Source organism: Podarcis tiliguerta (assembly GCF_965153285.1).
Source record: "Podarcis tiliguerta genome assembly, chromosome: 5".
In the NCBI taxonomy this organism is placed as follows: Eukaryota; Metazoa; Chordata; class Lepidosauria; order Squamata; family Lacertidae; genus Podarcis; species Podarcis tiliguerta.
Window position 1 is genome coordinate 3,513,838 of NC_139538.1, and position 17,900 is coordinate 3,531,737.

The window sequence follows — 17,900 nt, forward strand, 5'->3', positions numbered from 1 at the left end:
GAAACATGCGTTTTCAGTTTGTGTGAGTGATACTTCTGTGGAAACGTGATTTATCGCTTATTTGACCCGGTTGGCCTTTTCCTTCTTTCTGTGGAATGATGCTGAAAACGGTCCCTTGGTGTGTGATGAATTTCTTACGCTTCAGCATCGGAAATTGTGTGCGCCCGGGGTCCCCTCGTGGCACATGTGGCTGATGGGTGTTTGTTTGCGCTGAGAAGGGATGGGGATTAGCAGCTACAAACTTCTCAGCTTCTGTTTCAAAGGTTGCTTGCTCCATAGACTTGCTGTGTGCCTTTCAGGACTGTGTCTCCCCTTTCTCTCCCCCGCCCCCCCCCCCTCGGCCAGGTGTGTCATCATCATTATTAGTATCGTCATTAAATAATAATAATAATAATAATAATAATAATAATAATAATAGTAATAATATATTTATACCCCGCCCATCTGGCTGGGTTTCCCCAGCCACTCTGGGCGGCTCCCAACAGAACACTAAAATACAATAACCTGTTAAACATTAAAAGCTTCCCTAAACAGGGCTGCCTTCACATGTCTTCTAAAAGTTTGGTAGTTATTTTTCTCTTTGACATCTGGTAGGAGGGAGTTCCATAGGGCAGGTGCCACCACCGAGAAGACCCTCTGCCTGGTTCCCTGTAACTTGGCTTCTCGCAGCAAGGGAACAGCCAGAAGGCCCTCGGAGCTGGACCTCAGTGTCCAGGCAGAACGATGGAGGTGGAGACGCTCCTTCAGGTATACTGGACCGAGGCCGTTTAGGGCTTTCAAGGTCAGCACCAACACTTTGAATTGTGCTCGGAAACCTACTGAAGGCCCCAGGGCCTTCTCTGGGATCTCCAGGTCGGGCTGGGAATGTCCCCTAGGTCTGAAACCTTGGAGAGCCTCTGCCGGTCAGTGTAGGCAATACTGAGCTACATGGAACAATGGTCTGGCTCTGTTTAAGGCAGCTTCCTGTGTTCCTGGAGAGCCTCTGCCGGTCAGTGTAGACATTACCGAGGGACCAATGGTCTGACTCGGAGTAAGATTGCATTATGCAGGCCTGCTCAGCTGTTGCTCCCATGTCAGGAGCCTCATGCCCTGCCATGTGTGTGATGACAGCAGAGAGTTTTACGGTTTGTTTTGCAACAGGTACAAATGAGCAGCCCTGCCCTGTGAGGCCAGAGTGCGAATACACACTTGAAGCAGATCTCCACGTGCTTGTCAGGTGTGGTAATTACTCACATGAGAAGCAGCTACTGGATCAGGCCAATGGCCCATCGAGTCCAGCTTCCTGTCCTCAGAACCAGATGCCTCTTGTGGGAAACCAGAAGGCATATAAAGTGGTACCTCGGTTTTCAAACGTCTCCGTTGATGAACTTTTCGGTTATCGAACGCCGTACACCCAGAATGCTTCGGTTTTTGAACGCGCCTCGGAAGTCGAACATGCCCCACAGCTTCCTCTGAGTGCAGGATCCTGAGGCCTAGCTGTCGGCTATTGAGTTTTTGGTTTTCAAATGTTTCAGGACTCGAACGGTCTTCCAGAAGAGATTACGTTAGAAAACCAAGGTACCACTGTACAGTAAAAAGGTAAAGGGACCCCTGACCATTAGGTCCAGTCGTGGCCGACTCTGGGGTTGCGGTGCTCATCTTGCTTTACTGACCGAGGGAGCCGGCGTACAGCTTCCGGGTCATGTGGCCAGCATGACTAAGCCGCTTCTGGCGAACCAGAGCAGCGCACGGAATCGCCGTTTACCTTCCTGCCGGAGCGGTACCTATTTATCTACTTGCACTTTGACGTGCTTTTGAACTGCTCGGTTGGCAGGAGCAGGGACCGAGCAACGGGAGCTCACCCCATTGCGGGGATTCAAACCGCCGACCTTCTGATCGGCAAGTCCTAGGCTCTGTGGTTTAACCCACAGAGCCACCTCCACTGTACAGTAGTCGCATACAATTTCTGACATGGTCATTTCACACCTGTGAAGCAAACCTTTTAATTATTTTTTTCGTATTTCCATTTCCATGTATGTATGTTTAACACATGCATGTGCCACTTCATACTTCAACAGAAATCCCTAGGCTGCTTACAGAAAGAGCTCAAGAAATACAATGCAAATTCTACATTCCAATCGCTGATACTCACAATTCCTCACTTTAAGTACTATATGGAAGGGCCTTTTGTAAGAGGGATTTTTGTCATGTCTGCAGCAGCTCTGAATGATAGAATCATAGTGGAGCTGGAAGGGACCCTGGGGGTCATCCAGCCCAACCCCCTGCATTGCAGGATCTCAACATGCGGTCTCCCATCCAATTCAAAACCATACTGGACCCTGCTTAGCTTTGCAAATGTGCTAACCGTTTTATGTCTCCTGGATGTGCATTTCCCTGCCCACTGCCAGGGGCAGACAGTAGCATGGAGTGCAGGGCAGGGAATATAGGAAGCAGAGGAAACTGCCTTATATATGGAGTCAGACTGTTGGTCCACCCAGCCCAGTGTTGCCAACACTGACTGGCAGCCGCTCTGCAGGTTTTTGAACTGGGTCTCCCTTATCCTCATCTAGAGGTGCCAGGAATTGGACCTGGGACCTTCTGCGTGCAAAGCACATCCTCTTCCACTGAGCCACGGTCTGCAATGCTCAGTGACATCAGGGTGCAGAGTTATGTTGCCTTCTGCATCATGGAAGAGGATCTGGGGGGAAGTCAGCTCATGACCTGCTTTCTTCATCCTGCTCCCAAGGTGTAGTAGCTCTGGCGAGGTCACTGGCCTGGCTTGTCCTGACATTGCACAGCTCTCAGTTTCCCACTTCTGTTTGAGAAGGAAAATCTGAACTGGGGAGCCTCTGTTGAGGTCTGGGGAGGAGCGGCTGCCGACCAGAGACTGAGCATTTGTTGTGGTTTAGTCGGTGGAGCCAGTGAGAGATTTTACCTTCTTGGGCTCCATGCTCACTGCAGATGATGACAGCAGCCATGAAATTAAAAGACGCCTGCTTCTTGGGAGAAAAGCAATGACAAACCTAGACAGCATCTTAAAAAGCAGAGACATCACCTTGCCAACAAAGGTCCGTATAGTTAAAGCTATGGTTTTCCCAGTAGTGATGTATGGAAGTGAGAGCTGGACCATAAAGAAGGCTGATCGCCGAAAAATGGATGCTTTTGAATTCTGGTGCTGGAGGAGACTCTTGAGAGTCCCATGGACTGCAAGAAGACCAAACCTCTCCATTCTGGAGGAAATCAGCCCTGAGTGCTCACTGGAAGGACAGATCCTGAAGCCGAGGCTCCAAGACTTTGGCTACCTCATGAGAAGAGAAGACTCCCTGGAAAAGACCCTGATGTTGGGAAAGATGGAGGGCACAAGGAGAAGGGGACGACAGAGGACGAGATGGTGGGACAGTGTTCTCGAAGCTACCAGCATGAGTTTGACCAAACTGCTGGAGGTAGTGGAAGACAGGAGTGCCTGGCGTGCTCTGGTCCAGGGGGTCACGAAGAGGCGGACACGACTAAACAACAACAACAAGTCGGTCTCCGGAGGATGGGAAGCTGAATCAATGCCCTGCATAGAGCAGAATGGCAGAACAGGGACACGGAAGCAGGAGCCATGGAAAAAGGAGGAAGATTAGCACTGTAGGGCAAGATGGCAGGGAACCTGTGGCTGGACCACTGACCACGATCACTGGGTTTGGAGTCTATATGGAAAGCCAAAGGTGACTTATCCCAGCCTTAGATGAAACACAGTTTTGCCCCCAACCCTACAATTCCGTGATTCTTTGACTTCCAGTTTATTTATTCCAGGCTGAGAAACCTCAAGTCCAGCAGAGCAATTTCACGAATGCTTTCCCCTCCCACACAAAGATGTTCTGAGGACTGAGCAGACATTTCTCATTTATTTATTCATCCACGGCACTTGTCTGTTCCTCGTTCCTCCGGGGCTTGGGAGCTGGAGCTGGCGGCTTTCCCGTCCCTCCAGCCCTCACTTCCGCCTGCCAGGGCCTGGCGTGCTTCCTGGATTCCGGCTCTGCCGGTGCGGTGACAGGCGTGGGTGGGCAGGGCCCCTTTCGCGCGTCTGCTGCCTCAGGGCTCTTCCCGCCTCAGCCCATGAGCTGCGCTCTCTGGTATGACGGAGGAGAGCAGGCCTGTCATCTGGGACCTTTGAGGAGGCCCTGCATGGAATTGGATGCGCACACAGGTGTTCCCTGCCAGCACCTGGAGTCAGTGATGCTTTGCCGGCGCAAGCAGACACCGCACAACGTTCGTCAAGGACGGACAAATCTCTTACTGCTCTTCCAAGCGGGGAAAGAGAACGGTAGGAGCCGAGGGGGTGAAGAAAGGTCTCATTGCCTGGGACTTTTTAATGCGACATGATAGACGCACATAATGCTATGAATGGCATGGATGGGGGGGGACCGTTTTTCTTCCGCTCTCCTAGCAGTACAGCGGTACCTCGGGTTACAGACGCTTCAGGTTACAGGCTCCACTAACCCAGAAAGAGTACCTTGGGTTAAGAACTTTGCTTCAGGATGAGAACAGAAATCGCACGGCGGTGCCAGTAGGAGGCCCCATGAGCTAAAGTGGTGCCTCAGATTAAGAACAGTTTCAGGTTAAGAACGGACCTCCAGAACAAATTAAGTTCTTAACCCGAGGTTGTTGTCGTCGTTTAGTTGTGCCCGACTCTTCGTGTCCGCCTGGACCAGAGCACGCCAGGCACTCCTGTCTTCCACTGCCTCCTGCAGTTTGGTCAAACTCATGCTGGTAGCTTCGAGAACACTGTCCCACCATCTCGTCCTCTGTCCTCCCCTTCTCCTTGTGCCCAGGGCCTTTTCCAGGGAGTCATCTCTTCTCATGAGGGGGCCAAAGTATTGGAGCCTCAGCTTCACGATCTGTCCTTCCAGTGAGCACTCAGGGCTGATTTCCTTCTGAATGGATGCGTTTGATCTTCTTGCAGTCCATGGGACTCTCAAGAGCCTCCTCCAGCACCATAAATCAAAAGCATCAATTCTTCAGCGATCAGCCTTCTTTATGGTCCAGCTCTCACTTCCATACATCACTACTGGGGAAACCATGGCTTTAACTATATGGACCTTTGTTGGCAAGGTGAGCATGAAGCTGGAAGATTGGGAACAGATAAAAAGAAAAGGACTTATTCACGCAGTGCCTTGGGAAACTCCCTTTTGTAGGAGTTTGTTGTGGCCACAAACCAGGATGGCTTTAAAAGAGTAGACAAATTCATGGAGGAGAGGCGTTGTTGATGGCTGCTAGTCACAGTGACGATGCTTTGTCTCCCTGCTCAGAGGTATTAATTCTTCTGAATACAAGTTGCTGGAAACCAAACAAGGGGAGAGTGCCTTTGTGGTCGAATCCTGCTTGCGGGTTTCCCGTTGAGGGCATGTGGTTGGCCACTGTGAGAGCAGGATGGTGGCCTTAGGTGGGACACTGGCCTCATCCAGCTGAAGCTCTTCCTGTGTTCTTAAGAGTCACTCCACTGATGTTTTTTCAGATGGCATTATTATGGACTGCGCTGCCTGAGGCTTATGGGAGCCACATGTTCCTCTCTTGGACTTGGGCCCTAGTGTTCCTTGGGCCTGGTTCCTGCTTTTCCAGCTAGTGCACGCAGCGTGCAAAGTCAGCCTCTCTTATCATAAAAGCATCTGCTGGATCAGGCCCATGCCCAGTCTGGTCCAGCATCCTGTTCTCAAGGAAGATGCCCTCAAGCAGGACGTGATTGTCCCAGACCATGCCTGGTATGTTGGAAGTGGACAGAGAGGTGTTTTTTCCTCCCTCTCTCATAATACTAGAACCCAGTGGAGGTCATTGAATGGGAGATTCAAGACAGAAGAAGACTCTTCATAGAATCATAGAATTGTAGAGTTGGAAGGGACCTCCAGGGGTCATCTGGTCCACCCCCCTGCAATGCAGGAATCTCAGCTAAAGCATCCATGACAGATGGCCACCCAACCTCTGCTTAAAAACCTCCAACCACCTCCCAAGGGAGACCGTTCCACTGTCAAACGGCTCTTGCCCTCAGAAGGTACTTCCTGATGTTTTGTCGGAATCTCCTTTCTTGCTAACTTGAAGCCATGGGTCCGAGTCCTACCCTTGATGCAGGAGAAAGGCTTGCTCCATCTTTCATGCAGTAGCCCTTGATATATTTGAAGATGGTGCTGTGGGTTAAACCACAGAGCCTAAGACTTGCCAGTCAGAAGGTTGGCGGTTCAAATCCCCATGATGGGGTGAGCTCCCGTTGCTCGGTCCCAGCTCCTGCCCACCTAGCAGTTCAAAAGTACGTCAAAGTGCAAGTAGATAAATAGGTACTGCTCCGGCGGGAAGGTAAACGGCGTTTCTGTGCGCTGCTCTGGTTCGCCAGAAGCGGCTTAGTCCTGCTGGCCACATGACCCGGAAGCTGTACGCCGGCTCCCTCGGCCAATAAAGCGAGATGAGCACCACAACCCCAGAGTCGGTCACGACTGGACCTAATTGTCAGGGGTCCCTTTACCTTTTACTCATATCTCATCTCAGTCTCCTCTAGGCTAAACATACCCAGCTCCTTCAACCGTTCCTCATACGGCTTGGTTTGCAGACCCTTGATCATCTTGGCTGCCCTCCTCTGCACAACTTCCAGCTGGTCTTCTACACAAACACACACACACACACACACAGAGAGAGAGAGAGAGAGACAGAGAGAGAAAGAGGAATTTTCTCTGTCAAGAGGCATTGATGGCCACTATTTTCTTGGGCTTTTGCTTAAGAGGATGATAAGGCCATGAATGAGTGAGAGAAGACATTCCGTCCTCCGTGGGGCCGGAGGGAGCGTGCCAGGTTGCCAAAGCCTGATTGAGGCAGATGAAGCCCCCTTTGTACTCCCCAACCCCCCCCCCCCTTTGAAGAACGCAGCTGGGCCAGGTGGTGTGAGCTGGAAAAAGCCCCTCTCCCTCTCTGGCTCCTTGCTGATTGGATCGCCAGGGGAAGGGGAGGGGGAGATGCAGCCACTGCAAGGGGAGGGGGAGAGCACAGCTGCAGGCAGGAGATGTGTGGGGTGAGGTGGGGGCTGCTCCTGGTTTCTATTCTGAGCAGCATCGCTGCCCCGTCCTTTCTGTGCCACCTTGCTTTCGCACCAGGGCTGGATTTTAAGAGACCAGTTTCCTCCATCACCTCCCTCCTTGCCCAGTTGCCTGGAAAAAGGACGGCTGACTCTTCCGAATCTTCGCCTCTTTGCCAGGAATCCTCCCTCCCTCCCACAATCCGCCACATAGCATTAAGCTGGGAGCATCACAGCATCCTCTCTGAGAGGCCTCCCTCCATCTCTCTCTCGCCATGGCGACGGGATGCAGGCACAGGAGGGAGGGGGTCCGCCAGCGGGATGCCTGAGACCTCCAGGAGAATCCTCCTGCCACCCACCTCTGGCAAGGGCTGACTCACTCCTGACCGGAGGCTAAGATGGCCCCCTGATCCCTCAGCCAGGTGAGGTGGGGCCGGTCTCCTCGCATTCTGGGACTGCGGCACAGCACGCCTGGCTCTCTCGGCCAGGATCCGGCCTCCGGATTTGGCACAGCTCAGCTCAGCCATGGGGGAGAAGTCGGATTACCAGCGGCTGTCGACTGGGGAGGACGAAGAGGCGGAGGGGATCGCGGCAGCCCCAGAACCCCAGCCTCGGGCGCCCAGGCCGGACCTGCTGGTGGTGCCAGGACAGAGGGTCAGTATGGCTTTGGCAAGGAAAGGGGGGTGCTGGAGGAGAGAGGGGTTCCTATGCCACCCCCAATTCACCCCTGTGGGGTGTCAGGATCTGACGGATGGGTTGGGGGGAGTGCGAAGGTTATGGGGGGGGCTTGGATTTCCCTCCCCATTCGGCTCTGCAAGGGGGAAGCCCCAGCGCCACTCTTTATTTTTTTTTCTTCCAGAAATGAAAGGGCTCCCCATTTAGGGATTCCTGCTTATATTTGGAAGGGGCTGCAGGTATGGGGGTTCCAGTGCCCCCCCCAGCCATGTTGCAGGCTGATATCTCTCCCCCTTAGTGCCCTGTACATTTGTAGCTGTCTCCCAGGAATTACTACTATTGTGATATTATTATTATTATTATTATTATTATTATTGACTTTTAATCAGCCCTTCGCCCAATCTGCCATTCCCCTTAAGGTCTCAGAGCGGCCCGCAACCATATCGCCACATTAAAAAGTCAGCTAAATAAATTTACAGGGACCACAGAGCAGTGGCGTAGCGTGGGTTGTCAGCACCCGGGGCAAGGCAAGTAATTTGCGCCCCCTAACCCGTGGAGTTGCGCCCCCTAACCCCCAGATGTTGCGCCCGGTGCGGCTGGCCCCCCCTGCACCCCCCACGCTACGCCACTGCCACAGAGTGCCAATTCCCTCAGCCCCCAGTCCTTCCTTCAAAGACATTTGTGAAGACTCAGCCTTAATCCTTCCCACTACTGAAGTGAAGCATGTGTAAATGCATTTACTCATATTCACCCTCTGTTATTCCCTCCTGCCTCGTTTTCCATCCTCCCAACACTCTCTCAATGATTCAGATTGTATTCTGAGAAGAAGGACTGGCTGCAAAACCGCTCTGGGAATTGTGAGGGGAATAGAGGCCTCCTATCTAGACTTTGCACCCTTTACAAACTACAACTCCCAAAGGTCTTTGGGGGAAGCCATGACTATTTCAAGTGGTATCACAGGCTTTAAATGTGTGGTGTTAGAGCGTTGGACTCGGAGCTGGGAGAGCAGGGTTCAGACACAAAGTTCACTGGGTGATCGGGAGGTGGGCAGTGACGGCCTCTCATCCTGGCCTACCTCACAGGGGTGTCGTGAGGATTAAATGAGGAGGGGGAGAATCATAGAATCATAGATTTGGAAGAGACCACAAGGGCCATCGAGTCCAACCCCCTGCCAAGCAGGAAACACCACCAGAGCACTCCTGACATATGGTTGTCAAGCCTCTGCTTAAAGACCTCCAAAGAAGGAGACTCCACCACACTCCTTGGCAGCAAATCCCACTGTCGAACAGCTCTTACTGTCAGGAAGTTCTTCCTCATGTTTAGGTGGAATCTTCTTTCTTGTAGTTTGGATCCATTGCTCCGTGTCCGCTTCTCTGGAGCAGCAGAAAACAACCTTTCTCCCTCCTCTATGTGACACCCTTTTATATATTTGAACATGGCTATCATATCACCCCTTAACCTCCTCTTCTCCAGGCTAAACATGCCCAGCTCCCTTAGCCGTTCCTCATAAGGCATCGTTTCCAGGCCTTGGACCATTTTGGTTGCCCTCCTCTGGACACGTTCCAGTTTGTCAGTGTCCTTCTTGAACTGTGGTGCCCAGAACTGGACACAGTACTCCAGGTGAGGTCTGACCAGAGCAGAATACAGTGGCACTATTACTTCCCTTGATCTAGATGTTGTAGCCTGCTGAGGGCGTCCGCATGGCCCATGCATCATGCGTGCCACCCTGAGCTCCCTGGAGGAGAAAAAGGTGGGATATAAATGCAATGGAATAAATAAAACGATGATGATCTGCAGATGTGTCTTCCCCAACCGGGGGCCAGCCAGATGTTTTGGGATACAGTTCCCAAATCAGTCAGCACAGCTGTAGTTCAAGATGTTTTGAAGACACCAGGTTGGGAAAGACTGGTATAGACATTGATAATATTTACGCACCTTTTTAGTGGCACTCCTGTGATTGAGTTACAGGAGCTGGTTGATAAAACAATTTAAAATCTACCTTTCATCCGTATAGATCCTGATTTTATTTGCATGACACCTGTCCGCAGTTCAGACCATACTCAAGGTGGCTCACAACATGAAAAACCACCCCTCCTGCAACGTAACGACATTAGTCATAAACAATAAATGAAACATTAAAAATACTTTCACAGATTTCCCCCCCATGCTTCCCCACATCACTGAGCCTTGTCTGGCGGTTCCCTCCCTGCGAGAAGCCAAGTTACAGGGAACCAGGCAGAGGGCCTCCTCGGTGGTGGCCCCCGCCCTATGAAATGCCCTCCCACCAGATGTCAAAGAGAAAAATAACTACCAAACTTTTAGAAGACATCTGAAGGCAGCCCTGTTTAGGGAAGCTTTTAATGTTTAATAGGTTATTGTATTTTAGTGTTCTGTTGGAAGCTGCCCAGAGCGGCTGGGGAAAGCCAGCCAGATGGGTGGAGTATAATAAATTATTATTATTATTATTATTATTATTATTATTATTTATTATCATCATCATCATCTCCTTGTGCACAGCTGCATTCGGTTTTGCATCCTTTCAGCCGCACATCCCTCCTCCTCTCTTGTGCTTTCTCTCTGCACCTGAATTTGCAGCCGCGGACTCTAGGTGGTGTGAAATCCTGCTTTTGAAAAAGAATTGGATCCGGATCCAAATTTGCCCAGAGGAACTCTGTTTAGTTTGCAATTATGCCAGGGCGATGGAAAGGGCTCTGTTCCGGGGGGTTGGGCTAGATGACCCTCGGGGTCCCTTCCACCCTGACAATTCTTGTGATTCAATCCCTGGACTCTGCAGTTTAAACAGCTCTTGGGTAGCAGAGGTGGAAAAACCTGGTGTGGAACCAGATGCCCTCCAGATGTTGTTGGACCCCAACTCCCATAATTCCCAGGCAGCATGAACAATGTCTCAGGGAATTATGGGTGTTGTAGTCCGGAAGGCTCCGGCTCCTTTCTCTCTCACACACACACACTTGGCTTTAAGCCCTGGGGAGCTGCTTCCAGTCCGAGCAGGCAACACTGGTCTGGAGGGAGCAGGGACAGGTTCCTGTGCTCAGTCCAAGGCCAAGGGGTCAGGCACGTACCTTTGGCAATCCCGACTGACTCAACAGAAGAACGCAGCCCCAAAGCGGACATGTGGGCTGGTTAGTCCGGATTGTCTTTTTAGAAGAAGTGTAAACAGATCTGTTGGGGGGGAACAGGACCGTCCAGATTCCAAAGGGCTTGACGATCAGAGGGGAAATGGCCGTGCTGTTGATGTTCAGCAAGGGCAATGGAGACAGAAAGTGCATTTTGGATAGGGGCCACATGCAGGTAAGTAGACATAGTCCTATAAAACGGAGAGGAGGGGTGCGTGTCTTTGATTTTCACCTTTCCCCGTTTTGCTCTCAGATGCCTTTTTTAAAAAGAAAGCCTGTCTCGCTAATCCAGATCTCGTCGATGGTTGTGTTTGGGGTTGAGAGAATCTGTTCCTTCAGCTAGATTGGTTGGTGGCAGAGGTGGCCCGGCCCTGGAGGGGGACAAGGTGGGTCAGTGGCCTCGGGGGGCTCAGAAAGCAGGCACTGATGTGGGGGGCAGCCTGGGACACAAACGGATCAGACCTCAGAGGCCGAACTGCCTGCTCTTCTCGTTCAGCTCTGGATTGCTGGGGCTCAGGCACGGGAGTTTCTTACTGGTTCATGCCCTGTCTCTGTTACTGGGAAGGAGGGGGCCATCTATGCTGAGCAAGTCCTGGTGGATTTGGTGGTCTCCACCAGGGGGTGTTTGCCAGGTGGTGCCAGGGGCGAGGAGGGCATCGAAATGTGACTCAGCTGATTTGCTCTGCATGGACATGGTGTCCTCTTGGTGGAGACGGCCTCTGGATTCTGCGATTCCACAACTGTGGGTTTGTTGTTGTTTAGTCATTTAGTTGTGCCCGACTCTTCGTGACCCCCTGGACCAGAGCACGCCAGGCCCTCCTGTCTTCCACTGCCTCCCACAGTTTGGTCATACTCATGCTGGTTGCTTCGAGAACACTGTCCCACCATCTCGTCCTCTGTCGTCCCCTTCACCTTGTGCCCTCCATCTTTCCCAACATGAGGGTCTTTTTGAGGGAGTCTTCTCTTCTCATGAGGTGGCCAAAGTCTTGGAGCCTCAGCTTCAGGATCTGTCCTTCCAGTGAGCACTCAGGGCTGATTTCCTTCAGAATGGAGAGGTTTGATCTTCTTGCAGTCCATGGGACTCTCAAGAGTCTCCTCCAGCACCAGAATTCAAAAGCATCCATTCTTCAGTGATCAGCCTTCTTTATGGTCCAGCTCTCACTTCCATACATCACTACTGGGAAAACCATAGCTTTAACTATACGGACCTTTGTTGGCAAGGTGATGTCTCTGCTTTTCTATATGCAAATCAGGTCAGTGCTAATTGTTACTGCACGTGCCATTGAACCAGCCTCATCACTTTGTAATTGTGCACAGTGTAAGACTTGTTCATTCTCTCAAACTCTGCACATGCGCAGATTTCCCTTTGCCCATTCAGGACGAACTCTAGAACAGAACCTAGCCATCCTGGCCATTTCAGATTTATTTATTTCTTTGAGATTTCAAGAGCAACTCTCTAGCTTTTAGCATGGAAAACCAGGCAGCGAATGTCTCAGCGCCTTTTGTTTCTCTTGCTCTTGCAAAAGATCAAACTCCATTAGCAATGCATTATTTAAGGCGTTGATTTGCTCTTGCGAAAGGAGAAACTCCATTTGTGATGCTCTGATCGTTCTTCCTGCAAATTAAGGAATTGCGAGGGAGGATCAGAGCCCGTGGCTGGCGTTGAATGTCGGACTAGGACCCGGGAGACCCAGATTCGAATTCTCACTTGGCCATGAAACTTACTAGAGGATCTTGGGATGGTCGGTCACTCTCAGCCTGCCCCACCTGGCAGGATTGCTCTGGGGATTAATTGAGGAGGAGGAGAACCATGCATATCAATGTGTGGGATATAAATGCAATAAATAATAATAATGACAATTATGAGCAGGGGGCCAGTGCTGAGAAAGACGCAGCCTGTAGATGGTTGCATGATTTGTGATTTTTAATCACAAAGCGTGCCACTGCCAGCCTGCCTTAATGCAGAATGGCGGCAGATGCAAAAATAGTTTGTTACTGTTATATTATTAATTATTATTAGTTGTTCTGTGATGATGATGATGATGATGGTGATGATAATAATAATAATAATAATAATAATAATAATAATATTTATTTATTTATTCCCCAGCCACTCTGGGCAGCTTCCAACCAAATATTAAAATACAGTAATACATCAAACATTAAAAGCTTCCCTAAACAATTCCCTAAATTGATTCTTTCTCAATATTAATTGCGGCATTGCCACCTGGAAGCGGGGGGGGGGGGGACCCTAACTGCTACAAAAGTGGGACAACCTTCCTCCCCCCCCCCTCCAAAACACTTGGGGTGTGAAAGGTTACAGGATTTCAGCAGCAAGTTTCGGAACGGACGCAGATTGGTGTGTCCTGCCTGAAACTTTGGTAGGTGGAAGCAGTACTGAAAGTTGAATCATGTAGAAAACTGCCGGGATGAGCACAGATCATTTGGTTATTTCTTTATTGCGTTTTAATCCCACCTTTCTCCTCCAGGAGCTCAGTTCCCCACCCAGCCACAAAACTCCCTGGGTGACCTCTGGTATTGGTCACTGCCTCTCAGCCTAACCTACCTCACAGGGTTGTTGTATTAAATGAGGAGGGGGAGTGCTGCATAAATGAGGAGCCCTTTGGAGTGGATGTAAATGGAGTAAATAAATAAGGTGGCCACATGGTTCTCCTGCTCCTCATTGAATCTCCACAACCGCCCTGCGAGGTAGACTGGCCTGAGAGCGTTTGACTGCCCCAAGGTCACCCAGTGAGCTCCATGGCTGAGTGGAGATTTGAACCCTGGTCTCTCCCAGGTCCTGGTCTGACGGTCATAACTGCTGCACCATGTTGGCTGTCGTCATGGCTGCACAATAAAAAGGTCATTTAGAGGGGACCTTAATCGTGATGATTTTTAATAACAACCCATCCACTTCTGGCTGCACATCTTAAACTTCTCACAAGGCTGATTCCCCTTCCTCTCTGGCCAATTCATTCCTGGTAGGAGCCCAAAGCAGTATCTTAGAAAAGGCAAAGAGACTGATATTGAGATGGGCCATTGGCCCAACAACTTCAGTGCTGCTTGCACTGGCTGGCAGCAGCTCTTGTTGTTGTTGTTTAGTCGTGTCCGACTCTTCGTAACCCCATGGACCAGAGCACGCCAGGCACTCCTGTCTTCCACTGCCTCCCGCAGTTTGGTCAAACTCATGATGGTAGCTTCGAAAACACTGTCCCACCATCTCGTCCTCTGTCGTCCCCTTCTCCTTGCGCCCTCCATCTTTCCCAACATCAGGGTCTTTTCCAGGGAGTCTTCTCTTCTCATGAGGGGGCCAAAGTCTTGGAGCCTCAGCTTCAGGATCTGTCCTTCCAGTGAGCACTCAGGGCTGATTTCCTTCAGAATGGAGAGGTTTGATCTTCTTGCAGTCCATGGGACTCTCATGAGTCTCCTCCAGCACCAGAATTCAAAAGCATCCATTCTTTGGCGATCAGCCTTCTTTATGGTCCAGCTCTCACTTCCATACATCACTACCTGGAAAACCATGGCTTTAACTATACGGACCTTTGTTGGCAAGGTGATGTCTCTGCTTTATAAGATGCTGTCTAGGTTTTCCATTGCTTTTCTCCCAAGAAGCAGGCGTCTTTTAATTTCGTGACTGCTGTCACCATCTGCAGTGATCATGGAGCCCAAGAAAGTAAAATCTCTTACTGCCTCCATTTCTTCCCCTTCTATTTGCCAGCTCTACAGGGAGTCTTTTCTTAGCTACCTATGCCGCCGGGGATCGAAGCTGGGAGCCTTCTGCATGCCAAGCACACGGTCTCCCGCTGAGCGACGGGCCTTTGCAAGGACGGTTCTGCATATTTGGGCGAAAGGGGGCAAGAGTTTGGGGCAAGGACTTCCTCTGCCCTGTTCCCTGCTTCTGGCACAGTTCCGCAGCCTTCTTCAGAAATGTTTGTGGGGCTGAGCGCTGCAAGAATTCTGGCTTGAATTAAGCCCCACACGAAGAATCCTCCCCCCTGACTCTTCTCGGAGGCACGGGAGGCTGCAAAAAATTAGAGGGAGGGAAAACTGAGTCGTGGCACGGATTCAGGACACGTGTGGGAGAGTACTTCTTCGCACGACACACTTAAACGGCGGGGTTTGCTGTCACCAGATGTGGCAGCAGACTCCGGCTTGAAAATGGGATTAAAGAAGTCTACAGAGGAGGAGAGGTCTGGCAACAGATGGTAGATATAGGAAGCCTTTGCGTTCTGGATGAAGACATTCGATACAGAGCTAGGCCACTGGCCCATAGAGCCTATTGCAGCCTCTTCTGGCTGGCAGCATCTCTCCCAAGGGCCGCTTTGCCTATGCTCTTGTAACCTCTAGGTTAGATGACTGCAGCACATTATTTGGAAACATCAGCTGGTGCAGAATTTGGCAGCCAAATTGTCGCCGGGGCAAGACGGTTTGCACATATTACCCTGGCTCAGCTCCACTGGCTGCCCATTAGTTTCCAGGTCCAATTCAAAGTGCTGGTTTTGACCTATAAAGCCTTAAACAGCTCAGGACCGCAATACCTCAAGGAGCGCCTGTCCCCGTATGAACTGACCCGGGCACTAGGATCATTATCCGAGGTCCTTCTTTGTGTGCCTCCTTCACTAGACATCTGGAAGGCGGCAACACGAGAGCGGGACCTTTTCTGCAGTGGCTCCCCATTTGTGGGCTGCTCTCCCCAGGGAGGTTTGCCTGGCACCCACGTTATATATTTTTAGACGCCGGGTGAAAACGTCCCTCTTCAGCCTGGATAGCTCAGTTGGTTAGAGCGTGATGCTGATAATTCCAAGGTTGTGGGTTTGATTCCCATATGGGACAACTGCAAATTCCTGCATAGCAGGGGGTTGGACTAGATGACCCTCAGGGTCCCTTCCAACTCTACAATTCTATGATGACCATGCCTTTCACTGATTAATATTCCAGGACCTTTCAAATTTGTTTGCGAGGATGTGGTGGTCATTATTCTGTTTTGCTTTAACTATTTATTCTGTGCTCTTGTGAACGTCTCCGAGATCTTTGGGTGTAGGGCAGGGTATAAATTTAACAAAGAAATAATAAATAGGTTCATTCTGCTACATCTCCAGTTCGGAATGGATGAGGCCCCTGTTTGAATGCCAGGGCAGTTGCTGCCAGTCCCTAGGACACAGGCAGACTCTGGCAATGCCCCTTCTGTGTGTGTGTTTTCATCCCCGCTGCGCAAAGGGAAAGATGGCTCTGGCCACTTTTGTCTCTGGCTCAGCCCACCCTTCCATGTGGCCCCTGGCAGGCTCCCCAGAAGAGAACATGGCCCTCGGGTTCTCCATCTTTGATGTAGGAAAATCCTGAGGTTGACGGACCAATATTTCGGCATGATTTATTTACTTAATAAAACCTCTCTACCCCTTGATTGTTTCAAAGCGCCCTCAAAGCAGCTTGCAAAAAATAAAATAAAAAAAATGAGACAATGAAATTATTAATAAAAGCAATTAAAATGTTCAAAAAAAAAAAAAGTAATAAGCTAAAAGCACACCAGCGTTCTGGATACCTGGGTAGGCGTGTCGAAACATAAATGTCTTTAGCAGGTGCCGAAAAGGGTACAGTGAAGGCGCCAGCCTGGTATCAAGTGGCAGGGAGTTCCAAAGTGTAGATGCTGCCAAGATGGATTTCTTATGGGTGTGGAGTATGAGACAGTTTCCTGCTACTCCCAGAGTTTCGAGGAGAGATCTTTGCCAGATCTTCTGCCTGAGATTCCTTTTCAACTGAGGTTGCTTGCGATTGAACCCGAGACCTGAGCTACGGAGAAGGAGCAGCAGAGATTTGCTGGCTGCCTTTGCACTTTGCTTGCGATCTTCCTGGAAGCACCTGGCTGCAGCCAATGAACCCTCCATCCGATGTGGCACAGTGCTTCTTACATTCCTAGTCCAGTTTTGGGGTCAGTAAGGACTCCCTGATTCATCCTCAAACTGTCCAGTTCTGGGCACCACAGTTCAAGAAGGACACTGACAAACTGGAACGTGTCCAGAGGAGGGCAACCAAAATGGTCAAAGGCCTGGAAACGATGCCTTATGAGGAACGGCTAAGGGAGCTGGGCATGTTTAGCCTGGAGAAGAGGAGGTTAAGGGGTGATATGATAGCCATGTTCAAATATATAAAAGGATGTCACATAGAGGAGGGAGAAAGGTTGTTTTCTGCTGCTCCAGAGAAGCGGACACGGAGCAATGGATCCAAACTACAAGAAAGAAGATTCCACCTCAACATTAGGAAGAACTTCCTGACAGTAAGAGCTGTTCGACAGTGGAATGTGCTGCCAAGGAGTGTGGTGGAGTCTCCTTCTTTGGAGGTCTTTAAGCAGAGGCTTGACAACCATATGTCAGGAGTGCTCTGATGGTGTTTCCTGCTTGGCAGGGGGTTGGACTCGATGGCCCTTGTGGTCTCTTCCAACTCTATGATTCTATGATTCTATGATTCTATGGCTAAGGAACAGAGGAGACGGTCAGGGGGTGGTCCTCCCTAGCTGCTTGCGGCTTGGCTCGCTGTCTCGAGTCGCCTGGAGCTCTTTCCACTGCAGGCACCTGGTTGCACCTGCTATTTTGCTTTTGGCCCTTCGTGACCCGTGTTGCGCTTCCTTCCCTGCAAAAGAGAGGAAGGCAGCCTACGGATTCTCTGCAAGTCTGCAATTTGATCTGAAGCCAGCTGCAAAAATAAGCTTTCCTCTCGGTCTTTCTGCATGGCTTCCCCCCCCCCCCATCCCCTTTTCAACAAAAATGCATACTTTTTTTTGAAAGTGTGAAGCTTCAAATGGTGCTTTTTATTATTATTGTTAACTGCCTTGAAAGTGTGGGAATTGTTCCAGGCGAATTCGTAAACAGGAAGTCAAGCCTCCCATTACCCCGGGATTTTGCTAAACCCCCCCACCCGGAAAAAACCGAAACCTGTTGTTTCTCTCCCTCCTCACGCCTTCAGCATCCCTCTGCAGAGAAAATGTTTAGCTCCAGATCCGGCCAGCTGTTCTCCTTGGGGATGTGCTGGAAGACAAGAAAGCAGTGTTAAGGAGCCAGGGCATCGCAAAGGTCGCACTG

General features: G+C 50.5%; 1 protein-coding gene across 6 annotated transcripts in view; it reads left to right on the forward strand.

Moving 5' to 3' along the window:
* TNK2 (tyrosine kinase non receptor 2) overlaps positions 1-17,900 on the forward strand; it is a 108,633-nt gene that overhangs the window by 21,230 nt on the left and 69,503 nt on the right. For 2 of the 6 annotated variants that reach the window (XM_083441961.1, XM_083441962.1), the window contains exon 1: positions 7,096-7,672. The exons of the other annotated variants lie outside the window; for them this stretch is intronic. In XM_083441961.1, coding sequence (XP_083298087.1) covers positions 7,544-7,672 — 129 coding nt within the window. In that variant the 5' untranslated portion in view covers positions 7,096-7,543. Of the gene's footprint in view, positions 1-7,095; positions 7,673-17,900 lie in introns of those variants that run through there. 6 annotated transcript variants of the gene reach the window in all.